This window comes from Salvia hispanica, chromosome 1 (genome assembly GCF_023119035.1).
Source record: "Salvia hispanica cultivar TCC Black 2014 chromosome 1, UniMelb_Shisp_WGS_1.0, whole genome shotgun sequence".
NCBI lineage: Eukaryota > Viridiplantae > Streptophyta > Magnoliopsida > Lamiales > Lamiaceae > Salvia > Salvia hispanica.
In genome coordinates this window covers 4952608-4977462 of record NC_062965.1, presented here as the reverse complement: position 1 = coordinate 4977462, position 24855 = coordinate 4952608, and the positions used below count along the sequence as shown (strand labels likewise).

The following is a 24855-nucleotide window of genomic DNA, read 5'->3' as shown; positions in this document are numbered from 1 at the left end:
ATAATTTACAAAAGCAATCAACGCATCCGAGGCAAAATAAGGAGAAGAGAAAATAGAATTTTATTCGAAGTTATTCTAATTTCATACTATTAACATAAAAAAAAATTGTAAGGTAATGGAGGATTAACAACATTAAGAGAGTGTTAGATTATTCGAAATTGAATTAGTTTGATATTATTATCTAAGGTTGAATTCCCTAAAAATAGTTAAAAAGATAAATTTTATTCTAAAACCACCCAACAAATAATATTAAGTGACTAAATCTTGCATCATCCACAGTATTGAATGTCATGGAAAATACTGATGGAGTGATAAAAATGATTGAGGCTATTCTAGTTTGAAGCAAGGGAGCATCATGGGCTCATGGCTCTATAATAGCATGGGATGTGCATCATGGGCTCATGGCTCTATAATAGTACACTTCTTTTCTACACTATTTATTGCATTTCAAAAATATGCGGTAGTACAAGTTATTGAATATTTGCTCATGAATATATATTCTATTTTGACATGGCATGAATTTTAAAAGATACACAAAACTGTAGTAGAAAGGATTAGTAAAATATGAGTCATATATGTTTGATTATATAGGTTTAATTTTATACTAATGAACTAAATTCCTGTAAAATCTAAGTATATATTAAAAATAGTAATTTTGGAATAAAAGCAGACAAATTGAAATAGTACATTTAACAACGAGTGTAGAATGTACAAATTTCAACATATTTCAAAAATATTCTGGCCAATCATATTTTTTTCAAACTATTCCAAATAAAATCTGGCATAAGAAAAACAAATTTTACACATAGTAAGCATTTACGTATTGATCCCAATTTAGGAATCTCAATTTGACTTGATATGAGTTTTAAGAAATTAATTTAATGAGTAATGAGTGAAATAAGTATATAGAAAAAATTATTGAAATGTGAATCTACTTTTACATGCTTATTAATTTCACATTAAAATGATTTTAAGTGTAACAAATTAGTAAAATATAATTTCGTTTACCAAAAATAACAAAATATGATTGACAGTTGAAACTTTATTAAACTTTAATTTGGGATCCAAGTAGTATTAATTCTGGAAAATGCAGCAGATATTGTAATTTTGATGCAATCACATTTGTTTAAAACTACTGAAATTTGGCTTTTAGAAGGTTGGGATATTTTTTGCAAAATGCACCCTAAATTCTGGAATTCATCTTTGAATTCTACTCCTAATTTCTAAAGTTGCACAAAAATGCACAAATGCACAAAAATGCACATCACAGTAAAATTTAAGGTGCACAAAGCAGAGATTGCATTTCATTTTCAGAACAATTTAACAACATATTCAAACTGATTATCAAAGTTGAGAAATACTACAACAGAGCATAGCAATGCATTGATCACAGAGTTTCAACAATCCCAATCAATTCAAAACAGCAATAGTTCAAAACAAACAAGGACAGATAGATAGCATATCCAAAAGATAGAAATGGTCTTAGCAAGTTATAAATAATAATGTCATCAGTTCACCTTATTAAGCTACCTAGTTTTTGTTTTGATGATAAGAAAGAGCAAGTAGAAGAAAGATTGATTTACCGGCCGTATTGGATAGATTGACTGGCCGTACCCGAACCACATTTCCAAAATGAAAAGTCAACCATCTTGATTGTTCCAGAAGCAGAAGCTAAACCGATGGATATCGAAACAGATTCACATGCTAACTCAACGTTGTGCAATGAGTAGAACTCCTCTGGATCCAGCATTGCTTCCTTTTGCGTGATGTTTATCTTCTCTAGAGATTTTCCATTCTCAAGGAAGAATCTGATGAGCTCTATCAAGTTCTTCAGGTCGCCGCCCGTGAAAATCTCAATTTCTTTCAGCTTGTGTGATATCATAGGGACGTCGATTTTCCTGGACTCCCAACTGATTTTCCAGGGGTGCTGAAGCATCATCAAAGATATAAGTTATAAACATACACTCTACATGCAGAGGTAACAAGGTTTCACAATTCACTAATTCTACCAAAAGAAAGAATATTTTGACAACGCGGATACAGCCCTTCCTCCGAAAAAGTTACTATAGAAAAAGTTGGATACATCAACTAAATAAATTTAAAAGCGAGAGTACATAGATAGGAAGAAAAATCTGACATGGATCATGGTATTTTAGTTATAAACATGCACTCTACATGCTTCAAATAATATATGGTATCAAACAATCTGTACCTCAGTAAATCGGATACATAGAGCTTCAAGATTACGAGAAAGCTGGAGTAGCTTTATTAGACCCTCCATATGGTCCCTCGTGAATTCCATATCAACCTTCAAGCTGTTCAGACTGTCGAGAGGACTGAAGTCGCCAGCATATTTTTCAAATTCAGGAGAGTAGTACTAGCAAAGAAGAAAGCACATGATAATTACATTTACAGATATGAATATCCATCACCAACTCGTACGCAACTTATAAATATATAGTGATACACACAACTAAAATATATACCCTTAAAATCTAGCAGAATGTTCGTTCAATAAGAAGTTTTTATAATGGACATCACAGTACTAACAGAATGTTCAATCACTCAAGCTGCACAAAACTACCACTAACATGTCTCTAAGCTGCACAAAAAACCACTAACATGACCCTAAGCTGCACAAAAATGCCATTAACATATCTTTAAAATGTACAATTATGTCAAGTATTGCAGAAACTCAAAATTAGAAGATAAAAAATGATAGTAATATACTACTACCATTACTATAGTATTTAATCTACACATACCAGGACAAAATTTGACGACACTGATAACTCCTGGACATGACGAATACCTAAAACCATAGCACCTAAGTCCCCTGGTTTATTTTGATATCGGAGCTCAATGGAGGCATTCTTCAAAAATAGCATATCCGAGGATTGACTAAGCTGTAGCACTGGCCCGATATACCAAAAAGATACAAGGTTTGGAGTATGAAGTTCCAGCTCACCGCCGAACATGCACGTATAATCCCACCAATAAGGGCCATTGTTTACAAAGTTGAAAGTCCTAAGCTTATTGGCAGAAATCTTGAGATGCTTTCTCCTAAAAAAACAACAATATTCCATAGATAAAGTTTCAAGAACACCACAATCACTGAACACATTCTCAGCTATATCAGAATCATCAAACTGGACCCCAACCAAATTTAGGGTCTTGAGATTTGAAAAGCTTGTCAAGGGTTGCAACTCAACCAGACTATTCACACCCTGTATAAATGCGTCAACGTGAGTGGGTACACCACGACGAATTGGACACTGCAGGATTCCATATCCAGTAAAAATATCAAGTTCTTGGACTTCTTTCAAAGCGCAAAGATATAAAAGCGAATCAAGCTGAATGGTATCACAGGCTTCACAGTAGAGCCGCAGTCTACAAATGGGTGATCTGATCACGATAGCGCACTTGACAAATACCCAAAATTTTATCACGCATTCATTGTAACTCAAATTTAAGCAGCGCTCCTGGTTCCAGAAATCTCTAAAATCGAAGTTCAAGCATGGTGTTGAATGCCAGAAGTATCTCCATTTTCTTGACAGCAGGCCGGTTTTTACAACTTCATTCATGCTGAGAAACGATAGAATGTGGTCTAGGATTTCAGAGGGCAGACTACTTAGTCTGTCATGAGATTCCTGTTCACTAATTATCTCATTCTCAGTTTGTGTCCATTTTATATTTTTAGTAGAAATCTCCATTTCTTCAAATGCAGCAAATAGTGCACTTATCCCTGCAACAATAGAATAGCTCTTTATTCATCAAAATGATTTTTGTTTAATACCCACAACAAATTAAAAGACTAAAAATACCCTCAGGCTCCGTCCAGTATTATGGAATTGGGCACGCGGAACTGGAATTGGTACCGCAAAAAAATGGATTTTAATTGAATTACAATTCCAGTTCATCCCAATTCCTCAATTTGAATTTCATATCGGAAGTAGATAACTAGAATTCCAAATAGTTACTATAAATTAGGCATCTTCAGACATTGCACACATATTGCACATGGAAAGACTATTTTTGACTTCTCGAGATAACCTATAGCGGGGAAGAGAGGGGGCGGGGAAGAAAATTCAGCCAATTGAGTAGCGGAGGTAACAAGGTAACACATATATAGCACACAATACACACACATTGCACACATATTGCACATGGAAAGACTATTTTGGACTTCTCGAGATAACCTATAGCGGGGAAGAGAGGGGGCGGGGAAGAAAATTCAGCCAATTGAGTAGCGGAGGTAACAAGGTAACACATATATTGCACACAATACACACACATTTCACACACATTGCACACATATTGCACATGGAAAGACTATTTTTGACTTCTCGAGATAACCTACAGCGGGGAAGAGAGGGGGCAGGGAAGAAAATTCAGCCAATTGAGTGGCGGAGGTAACAAGGTTTCACAATTTACTAATTATACCTAAAGAAATAATATTTTGACAACGCGGATACAGCCCCTCCTCCGAAAAAGTTACTAAAGAAAAAGTTGGATACATCAACTAAATAAATTTAAAAGCGAGAGTACATAAATAGGAAGAAAAATATGACATGGATCATGGTATTTACCACTGAGTCGTATCACATGAATGTGATTTCATTTATGCCAAGTTGCCAACCAATACGCTGTATTTGTTATTCCATTAGTAAAAGCACCACCTCATTTTATTTTACCGGAAAATACTAATTATGTATCTAAACAACACGGTCTATATTTTACAGAAATAAGATTTAAATCAAAATGATCTTAAATTAGAAGCAAATGTATTGGAATCCATACAATTATATAATTCAATAAGGCCCTACTTGGTATGGAGGAATGGAATGGGGGAATGGAATAACATTCCTACCTCCATTCGAATCTTTTGCTTGGTATATTTTCCTCAAAGGAATGACCATTCCATTTGGAATCACCATTCCATTCCACATGGGAATAGCCATTCCATTCCATTTCACACACACAACCCTCTCCTTTTCCCCCACCCCACACACAGCAAAACACAACACACACTCAGCACACAGCAACACACACACACTCAGCACACGGCAACACACATATATACACACACACTCAGCACACAGTAACTCTCAGCAACAGACACATATACACACACACACACAGCACACACACACACACCACACCCAGCAACACACACACGCAACACCATATATAAACACACCCCCACCAGACATGTATACACACACACACCACCACACGTTCACACACATACACAACCCCACACATGTACACCACACACACTACACAAACTACACATAATTTACACACACTACTCAGTCCATTCCATTTTTATTTCTTACATTAACCAAGCACGAGAATGGAATGGAATCCCCATTCCATTCCCACCCTCATTCCATTCCCATCTCCATTCCATTCCCTCCATATTCCATTCCATCATACCAAGAAGGGCCTAAGATAATTATCTTAACAACAAGAAGCTCACTGCAAATGGAAATACATTTTTTTACTTCTAGAGAAAACCTATAGTGGGGAAGAGAGGGGGTGGGGCAGAAAAAGTCACTGTCAGAGATAACATCCAGATTGAATACATGCTTTACTTTCTAATACATCTCAAGTTCTCAACCAAGATTTTTTTGGAGAATTGTATGGTGTTCACATTTCTATAACTGGATCTCATAATACTGTCGCTATACATTAATACCATGCCCCAAAACAAACTCAACATAAATGACCGAATTGCTGAATGCCTAAAAGTGTTCAACAGATACAGATCCAAGCCTGATGCGAGCAGCAACAACAAATGCAGATTGATAAAACAAACAGGCAATTAATTATAAAGCCTCACGCAGTGACGAATATCTAAACAATCAAATGATCTACATTTCATAGAAATTAAATTTAAATCAAAATGATATTAAACAGATACAGATCCAAGCCTGATATGAGCAGCATAGCAATAACAGATGCAGATTGACAAAACAAACAGTCAATGAATTAGGCTCATGCATAGATGAATATCTAAATCATCAAATGATCTACATTTTATAGAAATTAAATTAAAATCAAAATGACCTTTAATTGGAGGCAAATGTATATAAATCCGTACGATTAAATAATTTGATAAGAAATTTATCTTAACAAGAAGCTCACTGCAAATGGAAAGACTGTTTTTGACTTCTCGGGAAAACCTATATCGGCGAGAGGGAGCGAGGCAGAAAATTCAGCCAATTGAGTGCGGCGGTAATAAGGTTTTTCTCCAATCAATATTTATACCTAAAGAAAGAAAATTTTGACAGCGCGGAATTTTTACCCTCCTCCAAAAAAGTTACTCCCTCCGTCCACCATTAGGCGTTCCGTTGACTTTTCTGCACTCGTTTTTTAAAAATGATAATAAATAGTTAAAGTGGAGAAATGATAAAGTAAGAATGAGAATAATGTAGAGAAGACTCTTATCTACATTATTCTCTTTCTTACTTTATCATTTCTCCACTTTATGTATTTAATATCATTTTTACAAAACGAGTGCAGAAAAGTAAATGGGACTCCTAATGGCGGACGGAGGGAGTACTAAAGAAAAATTTTAATACATCAACTAAATAAATTGGAGGTAAATGTATTAAAATCCGTACAATTAAATACTTCAATGAAGATAATTATCTTAACAAGAAGAAGCTCACTGTAAATGGAAAGACTATTTTTGACTTCTCGAGGTAACCTATAGCGGGGAAGAAAAGTCAGCCGATTGAATAGCGAAGGTAACAAGGTTTTGACATTCATTAGTTATACCTAAAGAGAGAATATTTTGACAACGCGGATACAACCCCTCCTCCGAAAAAGTTAATAAAGAAAAAGTTGGATACATCAGCTAAATAAATTTAAAAGCGAGAGTATATAAATAGGAAGAAAAATCTGGCATGGATCATGGTATTTACCACTGAGTGGTATCACATGAATCATGAATGTGATTTCATTTATGCCAAGTTGCCAACTAATGTGCTGCATTTGTTATTTCATTAGTAAAAGCACTACCCCATTTTATTTTACCAGAAAATACTAATTATGTACCTAAACAACACGAAATGAATATGACTGAGTTAATAACTTACTGAATTAGCAATAACAGGCTATTAGCAGCCAATCAGTATGAGAACATAAATCGTTTTGAAAATGTTTTTCAATGTCACTAATAATGTGCTATACTACATTATTATCTGCGAAATAAAAAAATAAAGAAAATCCGCTGCGTCTAATATTCCTATTATATTTTGGAACCTAGAGATGTTTAATGTTTCCATAGAATCTCAATGGTTACAATTGAATATCTCAGGAGTTTATTCTTGGAAACTATAAATCCAAAAATAATATAGAAAGAGACTATCAAATGCCATTCAAAAACAAAATACTTCTGCTGAGCATTTCACATATATTAAGCAGAGTGTTACCAAAGCAAGAAAGATACAGTATCATTTTAATTTTAGCACTTGCACACCCATGTAAAACAAAGATAGCAATGTCTATCATACAAATTAAGATATGATTAAAATATGTAAACCTTTTACATGTATGAAGTTGATGTCATAATTTATTAACTAAGAGCAATTTGTATTGTATTCTGCCAAGTAATGTAACTTGGCTTGGTTTTTGTAATTTATGTGTCCTGGTACACCCATCAACTACAGGATAAATATAGGGAAAGGAGAAAAAACCACCTCAATTAGTAGCAGTTAAACTAGATAATGTCTGATAAAGAGAGGATAATCAAGATTTAAACTACAGTTGGAAAACAATTAGAAAAACTATTGCCATAAATTTTTGGACCCTTGAATGGCTAGTTTATCTCTTTACTTGTTTTAAAAACATCTATAAGTACAGAAGGGTTGTCTGTAAAAAAAGTACGAATCAAGTTAGACTAATGGAAAGAGACCATGAGACTAGATGAGGATAGGGGCAAGGTACTTTATCTCTTCTCAAATTATTATTTAACTGTTTTTATTCAATTCTCTCCAATTGAAAAGAAAAATGATCTTTTTCTACACTTTTATGCCTCTTTAACTCCATGATATATGAAGTAAATAACATTTAATACAGCTTAGCAGCTAACACTAAATCAAGAGTCCCCTACATGTAATTCACCATTTTCGTTAGAGCCAAAGACTATTACATTCATACATCCGGAGGACCAAAATGACAAAGTGTAAGATGGCAATGATTCATAGAGATATGTTGTGAAAATCCTTTTATCTTCTTCCATCTTGAACAGGCTAAGGATATAGATTCAAATAACTAGGTAAATGTTCTAAACTATCTTGCACGTGCAACATTATAAGCATACTAAGAAAGTTAGTAGACGAATAAACACCCAATTAGAGTGGTCTTTGAACCTCATTTCAATGCATCTTTTCTCTTGACAGGAACCCTCACATTCTTACACATTTCAACATTACTATTATCTTAGGCTGTCTGCAATCATCCATATATTAGAAAACTTTCTTTTTTCTTTTCATTTTTTCATTTTCTTAATACCTGCAGATTTTCTTTACAATTCGTCATCCATAAATAAGTGAAGAACTCATCAGACAAGTCATATCACAATCATTGAATATACGAGTAAAAAAGTAAACGTGATTGTTAATCAAAGTTGAATTCCTTTCATATATGAAAATACATATATTGATAAAAAACCCTCTCAAGTGACAAAACTGGAAACAGAATTGACAACTTATTGGTTGTATCCTATATTAAATCTGTTCAAAAAGAGATGTGAAGCAGACATACCTTAGCAAGAAGAGTGGACACTGGACAGAGTCAAAGCCTTCACATCATCAAGCTCAATCAACCATGCAGAACAAGGTAAGCGGTTTTTTCTATCCACCCTTATACCACCACGAGGTAAACATAGAAGGCAGACTGAGACATTATCCCAAGAGACTGTATTAACCACAGTGAAGCCACACAACATTTGTCCAATGTAGCAGAAAAGGAGCAAGTTTGGAGGACAAATCATGAGCTTAGCTACAGCCCAAATTTTCTCACGAGTATACAGATTCATGATTGTTACACTCTTGGGTACTACCTGAACCACTAATCTACTCAAGGTCTATGACTTGGCTATCTTATAAGTAGACATTCCTGTGCATGATACAATCCCATGAAAGAAAATTCTCAGCAACCTCGTGCATTATGAGATCTCTCGACAAGACTTCTTTGGTCACTTAAAACTGCTACTACTCGCAATGAGATGTTGTTTACAACACAATGTAACTTGTCAATACTTAGCTCATGAGCAGTGTAATCATCATCAAGAAAGCATAGTTCTCGAACCTTCTTCCCAGCTACAACATGAAGGAGCTCATTCAGCTGCTTCATTATGGGATATATCAGTACACATGAGATCCTTATAAGTAAAGGCCAATTGACAACATCCCAAAACATACAGCGTGGCTCCAAAACTTAGATCTTCATCGTGCTTCACAAACCAATATATATTGAAGATTAAGTAAGGCATCGAAGTCCAAACATACTTCCATCTTTTCGACAGCAAGCTAATCCACACGGCATTTAGAAAATCAGCTTGGGAAAGCATGAAGCTTGGGTTCTTAATCTGTTGTAAAGCGGATGCCATTTGCATGAACAAATTCAACAATCCGCAAATCACTGCGTATTCTAAAGAAAAAGAGCCCTAAATCATAACAACACAAGACGCCTGAAATCTATTTCTGATGAAATCCGCTACGATCTCTTATCAAAATAAAGGCATTACAGAAAAATTCATCCTCCCTTTTCTCCATATGCATGCTTAAATTGGAATCATCACAGAAACCTGATGAAAGCATACAATATTAAAGCAATGACCTTTATTTGAAGTGCGCGGCCAACACAAAAACTTGAGAAATCGGCGGCAGCCTGCAATGGTAGTGAGCTGCATTTTTCAGTCAATTAATCCAAATTGTGATCGGAAAATGACAAATTGCTCAATTAAACAATATAGTGAGTTCATATAGAAAAATGTGTTTGTTGGTTGAAAAAAAATAACAATACAGACTACCAGTTTTTTTTTCATTGGATAAATTATAAATAAATCCAAAATTCATTTGTTTTACTATATAGATTTTAAAAATCTTGAGCTAAAAAGTTAACCAAATTTTATGTCTTTTTTTGGCAATTTACACTTTAACTATGATTGAACTAAAATTGCCTTTAAAGTATGATCTTAATAAAATTTAGGCTATTTGGTTGAATTGACATTTGCGTTTGGCATAATTTGATTTCATATTTTTTAAGTTCATGTAATTTGTTGATTTTCATCTTAAAAAGAAAGTATTGTAACGTTTCATGATTTCTATATATTATTTTTTTCGTAAGAATTATTTTTCTTAATTTAGCAGTGATATTTATTCATATATTATTATTTTTAATTACTTGATATTGATATTAAATATCACATTTTTTATGAATTGCCCGCTAAAAACATGTTCATTGTGTCAAAGGTGGCGATTAATCCTCTATTTTTCCTAATTCATATTCTATAATTCAACATCATATTTTAAGACACCATTTTTTCTTCACAGAATATCCCAACATATTTCAAAAATATTCAGGCCCGGGCCACCAGTGAAACGAAGCATGTAAGCCCGAGGCTAGGCCCAGGACCATCTGAAGCCCAGCACAGGCCCATTAAAGGCCCACCTTATATAATTATTTTAAAAAATGTAATTAGGTAATTAAGCACTAATAATAGCATATTTCTCTATTTGTGCATGTCATATTTCTCTATTTGTGATGTGAATCCGGGTATTCACAATCATAGGAGGCAACGACATCGAGGGCCATGGGTAGATTGGGGTCCGAGAAAAGAGTGGAGACATGGCAAGGAGCCAATCCGAATTTGGAGGTCTGATTCAAACTGGAATTTCCCTATGAAGATAAAGTCCAAATGCTCTCCTCAGGCCACCATTGTCTTCATCGTCGAAAGAGCTTCGTGTGAGTACCTTGCACGCTTCAATCGCAGCCCGGGTGAGGAAGTTATGAGCGTTTTACATAAGGCGCGCAGTTCACAAGCAAAACGCCCGGTTCCAGTGGGTTTGCTCGCTTTGAAGAGGAAAGACGCCCGACCCAGGCAGTTTTGTGCGACTTGCGATTTTTGCTCCTTTTCCTCTTTTGTTTTGCACTTTTAACCTTAGTATAAAAACTCATGTCTAGGGTTTTTGTCATCAACTTTTGAATATTTGTAAGAGACAATTTCTCCATATTTGAGAACTCACCTTCTTCATCTTTTGAAGACTTATTAAATTCCTTCGGGTTGCATTCGATCTTTTGTTAGGCTAAGGTTGATTGTAAAGGTATGCTTGTGCTAGTTCTTGTGTTGCTAGTTTGTGGAGCCGTTAGGTGTTTGTATGTGAAAGTGCCTTTGAGATTTCTTTCTTCTTCTTCTCCTAAATCATAACACTAATCCATCCACTATCCTTTTATCCATTTTTCTCCATTTCTTTGTTTATCTTGTTTATTTGTTTATAATAATAAGTCCGGGGTAAATTCATGAGTCTTCAATCTATAAGATTCACATTAATTTGTGCATAAGACATGTTAATCTTCTCAAGTATTAGCATCTTCAAACATTGAAATACAAAATTAAACTCCAAGTAAAGTCTAACATAGGTAGCGGGTACATAACACTATGGTGCATACTAGATGAGACATCCACTCGTAGATCCAAGAGTGAAGGCTGGGCTGCTCCTCCATTCCGCGATCCCCTCTGGGAACCATAGAGCAATCTCCTTCCTTCCACTCTCCACAGCATCACTGCCATGAATCACATTCCTGCACAACCAATTCATGTCAATACGCAACTACAGTTGGAAACATCGAGGAAAGGAGCGTGCAACAAAACAGTATAAATCAAGCCATGGATACAAAATGGTAGTCATCACACCGGGCTAGAGAAGAATAGCATAAATCAAGCTATAAATAAGTGAAGGCATTTGTGACAGCTAGTTGTATGAATTATGAGAGCATTATATTACCTGCCAATATCAGTGGTGTAGTCACCACGGAGCAGACTCAGCAGGTTTGGTGGCACCAATGATCTTTCTCCCGGTGGCTACGGCACACAATGACAACAACAGGGCCTGAGACAATGTACTCAAAGTAGCTATTGATCGGCTTTGCAAATAAATCAGCATAATGCTTCTCAGCAAAGACACAATCAACGGTCATAAACTTCAACCCTGTTTCCAAAACAGATACACTACTCAAATCTATATCTCTAAAAGTAAGATAAATCTCAAACCATATCACCACTTATTCATTTTAGATGGGGTAGCAAGCATATAAATTTTCAAAAATAAAATCGCACAAATCTCAGGTGTGTTTACATCTCTGGGTACATAATCAGTGAAATCAATAAAAAATGAGTAATCACAAAACAAAAAAATTGAATTATCACTAAAACAACAACAGAATCTTAAATTGTAAAACAATGCCAGAAAATGATTGAGGCTATTCTAGTTTGAAGCAAGGGTGCATCATGGGTTCATGGCTCTATAATAGTACTAGTACACTTCTTTTTCTGCACTATTTATTGCATTTCAAAAATCACTTGTACAAGTTCAACAAATATTTCCTCGGTTCATGAATAAATATTCCACTTTGACATGAATTTTACATAAAATATAAAGCATGTCATAGAATTTTTAAAAGAATATAAGACACTTAATATCAGGTGGAGGAAGTACGAATATTTTGACACATTTTTAAAATATTCTAGCCAATCTTGTGAATATTTTTTTCAAACTAAATAACAATTTGGTATCGGGAACCAAATTTTACACATAGTTTAGCATCTACTCCACTTATTTATCCCGAATTAGGAATCTCAATTTGACTTGATGAGTTTTAAGAAATTAATTAAATGAGTAAGGAGTAAAATAAGTATACGGAAAAAATATTGAAATGTGAAATCTACTTTTACATGCTTATTAATTTCATATTAAAATGAATTAGAGTGGAATGAATTTATAAAATATAAAGTCACTTGCCAAAAATAACAAAATTTGATTGAAAGTTTAAACTTTAATTTAGGATCCAAGTAGTATCAAATTTTGGAAAATGAATTTAGATCTCTGGCAGCACCGCAGCAGACATTGGAATTTTGATGATTACGTTTGTTTAAAAAAACTGAAATTTGAATTTTAGAAGGTTGGGATATTTTTTCGCAAAATGCACCAAAAATTCTGGAATTCATCTTTGAATTTTAATTTCTAAATTGCACCAAAATGCACCAAAAAACACAGTTTTAATTCAAAGAGCACAAAGCAGAGATTGCATTTCATTTTCACCAGAATTGAACAACAGATTCAAACTGATTATGAAAGCTGAGAAATACAATAAAGCATAATAATGCATTGATCAACAATCCTGATCAATTCAAAACAGCAATAGTTCAAAACAAACAAGAACAGATACAATGGTCTTAGCAAGTTATAAATCATAATGTCCTCACATTATTATGATACTAGTTTTTGTTTTTATGATAAGAAAGAACAAGTAGAACAAAGATAGATCCACTCACGATGTCCTTCTGAATTCGACCATACGGGCGTGTACATCTTTTTATCTTCTTCAACACGAGCCACCAAATTTCTCCACGCAATTCTATTGATAGGAACAGAGAGCAGATGTCAATTTGGTAACCATAACTTTTCTTCTTCAATTTAAAACAATAATGAGAAAATGAGAATTGTACCCGATGTTTCTACTTATTCTGATATTGGATAGGTTCAGCGGTCGTATCCGATTGATTGACCAGCCGTACCCGAACCACATTTCCAAACCAAAAGGTCAAACATGTTGATTGTTCCAGAAGCAGAAGCTAAACCGACGGATATAGAAACCGATTCACATGCTAACTGAAAGTTGTGCAATGTGTAGAACTCCTTCGGATCCAGCATTTCTCCCTTTGGCGTGATGTTTATCTTCTCTAAAGATTTTCCATTCTCAAGGAAGAATCTGATTAGCTCTATCAAGTTCTTCAGGTCGCCACCCGTGAAAATGTCAATTTCTTTCAGCTTGTGCGATATCATAGGGAAGTCGATTTTCCTGGACTCCCAATTAATTTTCCAGGGGCGCTGAAGCATCATCAACCATATTAGTTACCTATAAAATACACTCTACATAAATAATATGGTATCAAACAATCTGTACCTCGGTGAATCGGATACATAGAGTTTCAAGATTACGAGAAAGCTGGAGTAGCTTTATTAGACCCTCCAAATGGTCCCACTCGAATTCCAAATAAACCTTCAAGGTCCTCAGACTGTCGAGAGGACTGAAATCGCCAGCATTTTTTCTAAATCCAGGAGAGTAGCACTAACAAATAAGAAAGCACATGATAATTACATTTAGAGATATGAATATCCATCACCACCAACTCGTATGCAACTTATAAACATATAGTGATACACACAACTAAAAAACATAACCATACAATAATGAGAGCAATTTTCATACTTTTTGCAGTCTGGAAGCAACAAGATTCTAGATATTTCAAGCAAATTTAACATAGTGATGTGAAGGGAATTATTCCAAATTCGTTCAATAAGAAGTTTTTTTAATGGATATCACAGTACTAAAAGAATGTTCAATCACTAAAGCTGCACAAAAATACCACTAACATGTCTTTAAGCTGCACAAAATACCACTAACATGTCTTTAAGCTGCACAAAAATATCATTAATATGTCATTATAACTAAAAAGATTGCAAGGCCTCAAAATGTACAATTATGTCAAAAGTATTGAAGAAATTCAAAATTAGAAGGAAAAAATATAGTAATACAGGAGTACTACTATTACCATACTATTTAATCTACACATACCGTGACAAAATTTGGCGACACTGATAACTCCTGGACATGGCGAATACCGAAAACCATAGCACCTAAGTCCCCTGGTGTATTTTGATATCGGAGCTCAATGGAGGCATTCTTCAAAAATAGCATATCCGATGATTTCCTGAGATGTAGCACTGGCCCGATATACCGGAAAGATACAAGGTTCGGAGTATGAAGTTCCAGCTCACCGTCGAACATGCACGTATGATCCCACCAATAAGGGCCATTATTTACAAAGTTCAAAGTCCTAAGCTTATTGACAGAAATCTTGAGATAGTCTATTGTCTCAAAACAACAATATTCCAGCGATAAAGTCTCAAGAACACTACAATCACTGAACACGTTCTCAGCTATATCAGAATCATCAAACAGGACCCCAACCAAATTTAGGGTCTTGAGGTTTGAAAAGCTTGCCAAGGGTTGCAACACAACCAGACTATCAACGCCCTGTATAAATGCGTCAACGTAAGTGGGTATACCACAATAAATTGGACACTGCAGGATTCCATATCCAGTAAAAATATCAAGTTCTTGGACTTCTTTCATAGAGCAAAGATATAAAAGCGAATCAAGCTGAAAGATATCACAGGCTTCACAGTAGAGCCGCAGTCTACAAATGGGTGATCTGATCACAATAGCGCACTTGACAAATACCCAAAATTTTATCACGCATTCATCGTAACTCAAATTTAAGCAGCGCTTCTGGTTCCAGAAATCTCTAAAATCGAAGTTCAAGCATGGTGTTGAATGCCAGAAGTATCTCCATTTTCTTGACAGCACGCTGGTTTTCACAACTTCATTCATGCTGAGAAATGATAGAATGTGGTCCAGGATTTCAGTGGGCAGACTACTTAGCCTGTCATGACATTCCTGTTCAATAATTCTATCGTTCTCAGTTTGTGTCCAGTTTATATTTTTAGTCGAAATCTCCATTTCTTCAAATGCAGCAAATAGTGCACTTATCCCTGCAAACAATAGAAGAGCTTCTTTATTCACCAAAAATATTTTTGTAATAACCACAATAAATTGAAACACTAGAAACACCCTCAGGCTCCATTCCGTTTCATGGAATTGAAGACTTCAATTCCAAATCCAATGTTTGGTACCGCAAAAAAATGGATTTGGGATTGAATTACATATCCAATTCATTCCAATTCCACAATTTGAATTCCATATCAAAGCCCAAAGGTAGATAATTAGAATTCCAAATAGTTATACAATCACACACACATTGCACAAACACACACATTGCACACACTACACACAAATTGCACACACTGCATACACATTGCACACAAACACACACACTTGCAAACACACACTGTATAATTTCTTCAAACTCTATTCCATATCAATTACATCATTTTTACCGAACAAAAGATTTGGTATTGAATTATAATACGATTCATAGAATTCAAATTCCAATTCTGTGCACCGAACGGAAAAGCTTGAAACCAAAAAAATAAGTCACTGTGAAAATTGAATACATGCTTTACTTTCTCATACATCTCAACCAAGATTTTTAAGGAGAAGTGTATTTTGTACACATTTCTATAACTGGATCTCATAATACTGCAGCAATACATTAATACCATGTCCCGAGACAAACTCAACACAAATAATCAAATTTCTAAATGCATATAAGAAATGTTCCACAGATACAGATCCAAGTCTGATATGAGCAGCAATAACAGATGCAGATTGACAAAACAAACATTCAATGTATTATAAAGGCTCGTGTAGGGAATAATATCAAAACAATCAAATGATTTACATTTTATAGAAATTAAATTTATATGAAAATGATCTTAAATTGGAGGCAAATGTATTAAAATCCGTACAATCAATAAGATAATTATCTTAACACCAAGAAGCTCACTGCATATGAAAAGACGATTTTTGACTTCTAGAGAAAACCTATGGCGGGGAAGAGAGGAGAGGGGGTTGGGGCAGAAAAAGTCACTGTCAGAGATAATATCCAGATTGAATACATGCTTTACTTTTTCATACATCTCAACCAAGAATTTTTTTTGGAGAAGTGTATGGTGATCACATTTTAATAACTGCATCCCATAACACTGTCGCTATACATTAACACCAAGCCCCAAAAAAACTCAACATATATGACCAAATTGCCAAATACATATAAGAAATGTTCAACAGATACAGATCCAAATCTGGATTTGAACATCAATAACAGATGCAGATTGATAAAAAAAAGTCGCTGAATTATAAAGGCTCATGCAGTGATGAATATCTAAACAATCAAATAATCTACATTATATAGAAATTAAATTTAAATTAAAATGATCTAAAATTGGAGGCAAGTGTATTATAATCCGTACAATAAATTATTCATAAGACAATTATCTTAACAACAAGGAACTCACTACAAATGAAACGACAATCTACGACTTCTCGAAAAAACCAATAGCCGGGAAAAGAGGGGGGGGGGAGAAAAATTCACTGTAAAAATGTATCATCCAAAGAAAATATCCAGATTGAATACATGCTTTACTTTCTCATATATCTCATCCAAGATTTTTTTGGAGAAACGTATGGCCTTCACATTTCTATACTTGGATCTCATAATACTGTCGCTATATATTAATACCATGCCCCAAAACAAACACAACATAAATGACCAAATTGCCGAATGCCTAAAAGAAATTTTTAACAGATACAGATCCAAGCCTGATATGAGCAGCAACAACGGATGCACATTGATAAAGCAAACAGTCAACGAATTATAAAGGCTCATGCAGTGATGAATATCTAAACAATCAAAAGATCTACATTTCATAGAAATACAATTTAAATCAAAATGATCTTAAATTGGAGGAAAAATGTATTAAAATCCGTACAATTAAATTCTTCAATAAAGATAATTATCTTAACAAGAAGAAGCTCACTGCAAATGGAAAGACTATTTTTGACTTCTCGAGATAACCTATAGCAGGGAAGAGAGGGGTTGGGGAAGAAAATTCAGCCAATTGAGTAGCGGAGGTAACAAGGTTTCACAATTCACTAGTTATACCTAAAGAAAGAATAAGTTGACAACGCGGATACAGCCCCTCCTCCGAAAAAGTTACTAAAGAGAAAGTTGGAAACATCAACTAAATAAATTTAAAAGCGAGAGTACATAAATAGGAAGAAAAATCTGGCACGGATCATGGTATTTACCACTGAGTGGTATCACATGAATGTGATTTCGATTATGCCAAGTTGCCAACCAATATGCTGTATTTGTTATTCCATTAGTAAAAGCACTACCCCATTTTATTTTACCGGAAAATACTTATGTATCTAGATTCGCTAGAAATTCTTAGCAAGTGGGGCAAAAATATACATGGAGAAATTTTAAAAATTAAAGGGGCAATTAGTGGAAGATAAATACAAAAATCTCTATAATTGGTTATACATATATATAAAGAGTGAAATATGAGCAGGGGCATTTGCCCCATCTAGCTTAATGCTAGATCCGTCCATGTATGTACCTGAACAACACGATCTACATTTTACAGAAATAAGATTTAAATCAAAATGATCTTATATTAGAAGCAAATGTATTGGAATCCATACAATTATATAATTCAATAAGATAATTATCTTAACAACAAGAAGCTCACTGCAAATGGAAATACAATTTTTGACTTCTTGACAAAACCTATAGTGGGGAAGAGAGGGGGTGGGGCAGAAAAAGTCACCGTCAGAGATAACATCCAGATCGAATACATGCTTTACTTTCTAATGTATCTCAACCAAGAATTTTTTTGGAGAATTGTATGGTGTTCACATTTCTATAACTGGATCTCATAAGACTGTTGCTATACATTAATACCATGCCCCAAAACAAACTCAACATAAATGAACAAATTGCCGAATGCCTAAAAGAAATGTTCAACAGATACAGATCCAAGCCTGATACGAGCAGCAACAACAAATGCAGATTGATAAAACAAACAGTCAATTAATTATAGAGCCTCACCCAGTGACGAATATCTAAACAATCAAATGATCTACATTTCATAGAAATTAAATTTAAATCAAAATGATATTTTAAACAGATACAGATCCAAGCCTGATATGAGCAGCAATAACAGATGCAGATTGACAAAACAAACAGTCAATGAATTATAAAGGCTCAAGCATAGATGAATATCTAAACAATCAAATGATCTACATTTTATAGAAATAAAATTAAAATCAAAATGATCTTTAATTGGAGGCAAATTTATATAAATCCGTACAATTAAATAACTCAATAAGAAATTTATCTTAACAAGAAGCTCACTGCAAATGAAGAGACTGTTTTTGACTTCTCAAGAAGACCTATAGCGGCGAGAGGGGGCGAGACAGAATATTCAGCTAATTGAGTGCGGCAGTAACAAGGGTTTTCTCCAATCAATATTTATATCTAAAGAAAGAATATTTGACAGCGCAGAATTTTGACAACACGGATACAACCCCCCTCCTCCGAAAAAGTTACTAAAGAAAAATTTGAATACATCAACTAAATAAATGTAAAAGTGAGAGTACATAATAAGGAAGAAAAATCTGACATGGATCATGGTATTTCCCACTGAAAGGTATCACATGAATGTGATTTCATTTATGCCATACGCTGTATTTGTTATTCCATTAGAAGCACTACCCCATTTTATTTTATCGGCAAATACTAATCATGTATCTAAACAACGCGAGATGAATATGATTGAGTTAATAACTTACTGAATTAGCAATAAAAGGCTATTAACAGCCAATCAGTATGAGACCATAAATCATTCTGATAATGTTTTTCAGTGTCACTAAATAATGTGCTTTACTACATTATTATCTGCAAAATAAATAAAGAAAGAAAATCCTCAACGTCTAATATCCCTTCTATATTTTGGAACACAGAGATGTTTAATGTTTCCATAGACTCTCAATGGTTACAATTGAATATCTCAGGAGTTTATTCTCGTAAATTATAAATCCAAAAATAATTTAGAAATAGACTATCAAATGTCATTCAAAAACAAAATACTTCTGCTGAGCATTTCAAATATATTAAGCAGAATCTAACCAAAACATGAAAGATACAGTCTCATTTTAATTTTAGCACTTGCACTTGCACACCCATGCAAGACAAAGATAGCAAAGTCTATCATACAAATTAAGATATGATTAAAAATATGTAAAAACTTTCACATGTATGAAGTTGATGTCATAATTTATTAAGTAAGAGCTAATTGTGTTGTATTCTGCCAAGTAACGTAATTTAGCTTGGTTTTTGTAGTTTATGTGTCCTAGTGCACCCATCATCTACAGGATAAAAATATAGGGAAAGGAGAAAAAACTCCCTCAATTAGTATTTAGTGGCAGTAAAACTAGAAAATGTCTGATAAAGAAAGGATAATCACGGAAATGTAAACTACAGTTGGAAAACAATAAGAAAAACTATTCGCATAAATTTTTGGATCCTTGAATGGCTAGTTTATCTCTGTACTTGTTTTGCAAACATCTATAAGTAATGCACTCTTACATAAGGTTGTCTGTAAAAAAAGGTAGGAATCAAGTTAGACAAAGGAAAAAGACCATGAGACTTGATGGGGATAGGGGCAAGGTACTCAATCTCATCTCGGATTATTATTTACCTGTTTTTATTCAATTCTCTCCAATTGAAAAGAAAAATGATCCTTTTTCTACACTTTTATGCCTCTTTAACTCCATTCCATCATATATGAAGTAAATAACATTTAATACAATTTAGCAGCTAATACTATTACATTCATATACCCGGAGGAACAAAATGACAAAGTGTAAGATGGCAATGATTCACAGAGATAGGATGAGCGAATCCTTTTATCTTCTACCATCCTGAACATGCTAAAGATATAGATACAAATACCTAGGTAAATTTTTTAAAGTATCTTGCACGTGCTAGTTTTAGTACTTCTAACTCAAGATCAGTAGACAACTAAACATCCGATTAGAGTGTCCTCTCAACCTCATCTCAATGCTTCTTTTCTCTTGGCATTCCAACTCTACAAACTTACACATTTCAACATCACTATTGTTTTGGGCTGTCTGCAACCATCCATAGATTAGAAAAGTTTCTTTTTTATTTTTGTTTTTTATTTTTTTAATACCACCTACAGATTTTCTTTAATATCATCATCCTTAGTGAAGAACTCATCAGGCAAGTCATATAACAATCATTGACTATACATGTATAAAACTAATGTGATTGATAATCAAAATAAAATTCCTTACAAATATAATAGTAGATCTATTGAAAAAATACCCTCTCAAGTGACAAAACAGAAAACAGAATTGGCAAATCATATGTTATGTCCTATATAAAACACCAGAAATTTATGTATAATAATATACCATATTCTGTTTACAAGAGATATGTGAAGCAGTGTCCACATACCTTAGCAACAAGAGTGGACAGAGTCATAGCCTTCACATCATCAAGCCCAATCAATTTTGCAGAACAAAGTAAGCAGCTTTTTGTTCCACCCACGAGGTAAATATAGAAGGCGGACTGAGACATTACCCAAAGAGTCTGTATTCACTATTCATCACAGTGAAGCCACACAGCATTCGTCCAATGTAGCAGAAAATGAACAAGTTTGGAGGAAAAGTCATGTACACAACCCAAATTTTCTCACGAGCATACAGATCCATGATTGTTAGATTCTTGAGTGCTACCCGAACTATCAATCTACTCAAGATCAATGACTTGGCAATCTTAAGTAACGTTTTTGCACTTAATACAATCACGTAAAAGAAATTTCTCAGCAACCTTGCCTCATATGAGAACTCTTGACAAGGCTTCTTTGGTTACCTAAAACTGCTATTACTTGCAATGGGATGTTGTTACTACACAATGTAACATGTCGATGTTTCACAAAGGATATCTAGCTCATGAGCAGTGTAATCACCATCAAGAAAGAAAAGTTCTCGAACCTTCTTCCCAGCTAAAACATGAAGGAGCTCATTCAGCTGCTTCATTATGTGATATCCATACACATGTGATCCTTATAATTTGAGAGTCATCTCTCATAAGTAAAGCCCAATTGACAAAATCCCAAAGCATACAGTGTGGCTCCAAGACGTAGAACTTCATCCTCACTATTGTGCTTCGCAAACCAATATATGTTGAAGATTAAGTAAAGCATCAAAGTGCAAACATACTTCCATCTTTTCGACAGCAAGCTAATCCACACAGCATTTAGAAAATCAGCGAGGGAAAGCATGAATCTTGAGTTCTTAATCTGGTGTAAAACGGAGGCCATTTGCATGAACAAATTCAAGCATCCAAAAAGGCCATATTTCACGCAGTCTTAACAATCGGCAACTCTCTGCATATTCGACAGAAAATGAACCCTAAATTCATAACAACACAGAACGCCTAAAACCTATTTCTGCAGCTCCAATAAAATCCGTTGCCATCTCTAATCAATATAAAGCCATTACAACAAAATCCATCTTCCCTTTCCTCCACAAGTATGCATAAATGGGAAGCATTACAGAAACCTGATGAAGGCATACAATTTGGAAACAATACCCTTTATTCGATAAACAGGAGAAGTGCACGGCCAACACAAAAATTGAGAAATCGGCTGCAGCCTGCAATGGTAGTGAGCCATGAGAAGCTTCATATCTCAGTCAATCGATCCAAATTGTGATCGGAACTGCAATTTTTTTGATCGGACACAAAAAATGACGCAATATGATATACTCTGCTAATTAAATTATGGCAAATTGACTCTTTCGAAATCAGCTGAAAAATAAGTTTGATGATCTTTAGATCTAATATAGAAATAAGAACATTATATTTGGACTGTTGTGTTTTGTTAATTAATTAAATAATATAGTAGCACCTGATTTACTATATAGATTTTTAAAATCTTGAACTACTAATATTTATTATTTACACTTTAACTATGATAAAACTAATATTCCCTTTAAACTATGATCATGATAAAATTGAGAATTAGGCTATTTGTTTGAAAATTGACATTTGCGTTTGGCATAATTTTATCATGAGAAAATAATTTGATATTATATTTTTAAATTCATGTATTTTGTTGATTTTTCATAAGGGAGTAGTTATTATTTCATAAGGGAGTAGTTATTTTTACAAATTCAAAAGTGATATTTATTGTGATAAAATGCAAATGTACAAACTCCAGACTACACATTACTATTTTGTTATTTTGTAATCTGTTAACATTTTTTTAACATATCATAGTTTAACATATCATAGTTTGAAGTTGATATATTTGGCTTCAACAATTGCACGCTAAAAACAAGTTCATTCTTTCAAAGGTTGCAAACTTGCAATGATCCTCTACTTTTTCAAATTCCATATTTCAACAACATATCATAAACACCATTTGTTCTTCACAAAATATCCCAGCATAAATGAAAATAAAGCCTTGCAAATCTTGTCATCCCCTTATTTATGTTAGGAAGAAAGAGAGATAAAGAGGTGACACATAATAATAGCATCTTCAAACATTCAAATGCAAAATTAAACTCAATGTAAAGTCTAACAACATAAGTTGCGGGTACATAACGCCATGAGGCATACTAGATGCGACATCTATTCGTAGATCCAAGAGTGAAGGCTGCTCCTCCATTCCGCGATCCCCTCTGGAAACCATAGAGCAATCTCCTTCCTTCCACTCTCCACAGCATCACTGCCATGAATCACATTCCTGCAAAACCAATTCATGCCAATACCCAATTACAGATGGAAAGAAAGGAGCGTGCAACAACACAACATAAATCAAGCCATGGAAATAAAAAGGTAGTCATCAAACCGGGCTAGAGCTCTTGTTACAAGTAGTTTGTATGATTACGAGAACATTATATTACCTGCCAATATCAATGGCGTAATCACCACGGATGGTGCCAGGGGCAGACTCAGCAGGGTTGGTGGCACCGATGATCTTTCTCCCGGTGGCTACGACGTTCTTGCCTTCCCACACCATGGCAACAACAGGGCCAGAGACAATGTACTCAACGAGGCCATTGAAGAAGGGCTTTGCAGATAAATCGGCATAGTGCTTCTCAGCAAAAGCACGATCAACGGTCATAAACTTCAACCCTGTTTCCAAAACAGATACACTACTCAAATCTATATCACCAAAAGTAAGATCAATCTCAAGACATATCCCCACTGTTTTTAGTTAAAAGAGCAGCAAGTATACAAATTTACACAAATCTCAGTGTGTGAGAAAATCAGCAGATGATTGCGAGACAGTTATGATAATCAGTGAAATCGATCAGCAATGAGTAATCACAAAGCTAACAGTTAAATCATCACTAAAACAACGCCAGAATCAAAGCAAAGGCCAATTATCCGAGTAAAACAAAATTAAATAGTGAGATGAAATTGGTACCTTTCAAAGTGAAGCCCTTCTTCTCAAACCTTCCAATAATCTCACCAACCTGAACCAAAACAAACAACTTCAGCTTGTAGCGGGATTGCAAAGTAATTGTCTATAAAATCAAACAAGTTCACTTAAAATCTACGAAACTCAGCCAATCTACTAACCAGACAAAATTCGAATTCAAATTCATATAATGTTAATAAATGATAAAACACAAACCAGGCCCCTTTGGACGCCATCGGGCTTGATCATGATAAAGGTCTGCTCCATTTCTGCTGAATGAATTCGGTTTGCGAGTTTCGACTGAAGTAAAATGTTCTAATCAAGCGGCGTGTATGACTGTATATATATAGATGTGCCAAGGCACACAAACCCTAGACACCATTTTGCTTTGGAATATTCTCTCGATCCCCATTTTTTTTAACAGAAATTCTCATTATTTTTTATTCCTTGCAAATTCAACCTGTAATAAAAGGATTCCTTTGAATAAAGGAAAGAGGATAGTAGTATAACTTTTTGCTTTGAAATTGCTTTGAATATTCTCCAAATTTAGGACCATGGTCCAACCAACTAA

The 24855-nt window shown here is 34.4% G+C and overlaps 3 protein-coding genes across 6 annotated transcripts; all 3 read right to left on the bottom strand.

Annotated features, from left to right (window-relative positions):
• Positions 1-1282: 1282 nt before the first annotated feature.
• Positions 1283-9941, bottom strand: LOC125201500 (F-box/LRR-repeat protein At4g14103-like). Of its 2 annotated transcripts, XM_048099644.1 has the most exons (5): positions 8776-9941; positions 4590-4646; positions 2766-3745; positions 2213-2377; positions 1283-1927 (listed from the first exon to the last, which is right to left on the bottom strand). In XM_048099644.1, exons 3-5 carry the CDS (start codon positions 3711-3713, stop codon positions 1580-1582), a joined length of 1461 nt encoding a protein of 486 aa, XP_047955601.1. In that variant the 5' UTR covers positions 3714-3745; positions 4590-4646; positions 8776-9941; the 3' UTR covers positions 1283-1579. The 2 variants fall into 2 exon arrangements, with proteins under 2 accessions (XP_047955601.1, XP_047955600.1); XM_048099643.1 differs by lacking the exon at positions 4590-4646.
• A 1642-nt stretch (positions 9942-11583) lies between these two features.
• Positions 11584-24654, bottom strand: LOC125201501 (nucleoside diphosphate kinase 1). 2 transcript variants are annotated; one of them, XM_048099645.1, is made up of 4 exons: positions 24501-24654; positions 24291-24339; positions 23764-23995; positions 11584-11817 (listed from the first exon to the last, which is right to left on the bottom strand). In XM_048099645.1, exons 1-4 carry the CDS (start codon positions 24549-24551, stop codon positions 11685-11687), a joined length of 465 nt encoding a protein of 154 aa, XP_047955602.1. In that variant the 5' UTR covers positions 24552-24654; the 3' UTR covers positions 11584-11684. The 2 variants fall into 2 exon arrangements, with proteins under 2 accessions (XP_047955602.1, XP_047955603.1); XM_048099646.1 differs by lacking the exon at positions 11584-11817 and adding an exon at positions 23329-23603 and having other exon boundaries at positions 24501-24653.
• On the bottom strand, positions 13435-22669 carry LOC125201498 (F-box/LRR-repeat protein At1g55660-like). 2 transcript variants are annotated; one of them, XM_048099641.1, is made up of 5 exons: positions 22448-22669; positions 14872-15851; positions 14200-14364; positions 13742-14123; positions 13435-13650 (listed from the first exon to the last, which is right to left on the bottom strand). In XM_048099641.1, exons 1-4 carry the CDS (start codon positions 22539-22541, stop codon positions 13776-13778), a joined length of 1587 nt encoding a protein of 528 aa, XP_047955598.1. In that variant the 5' UTR covers positions 22542-22669; the 3' UTR covers positions 13435-13650; positions 13742-13775. The 2 variants fall into 2 exon arrangements, with proteins under 2 accessions (XP_047955598.1, XP_047955599.1); XM_048099642.1 differs by having other exon boundaries at positions 21308-22569.
• Positions 24655-24855: the final 201 nt, after the last annotated feature.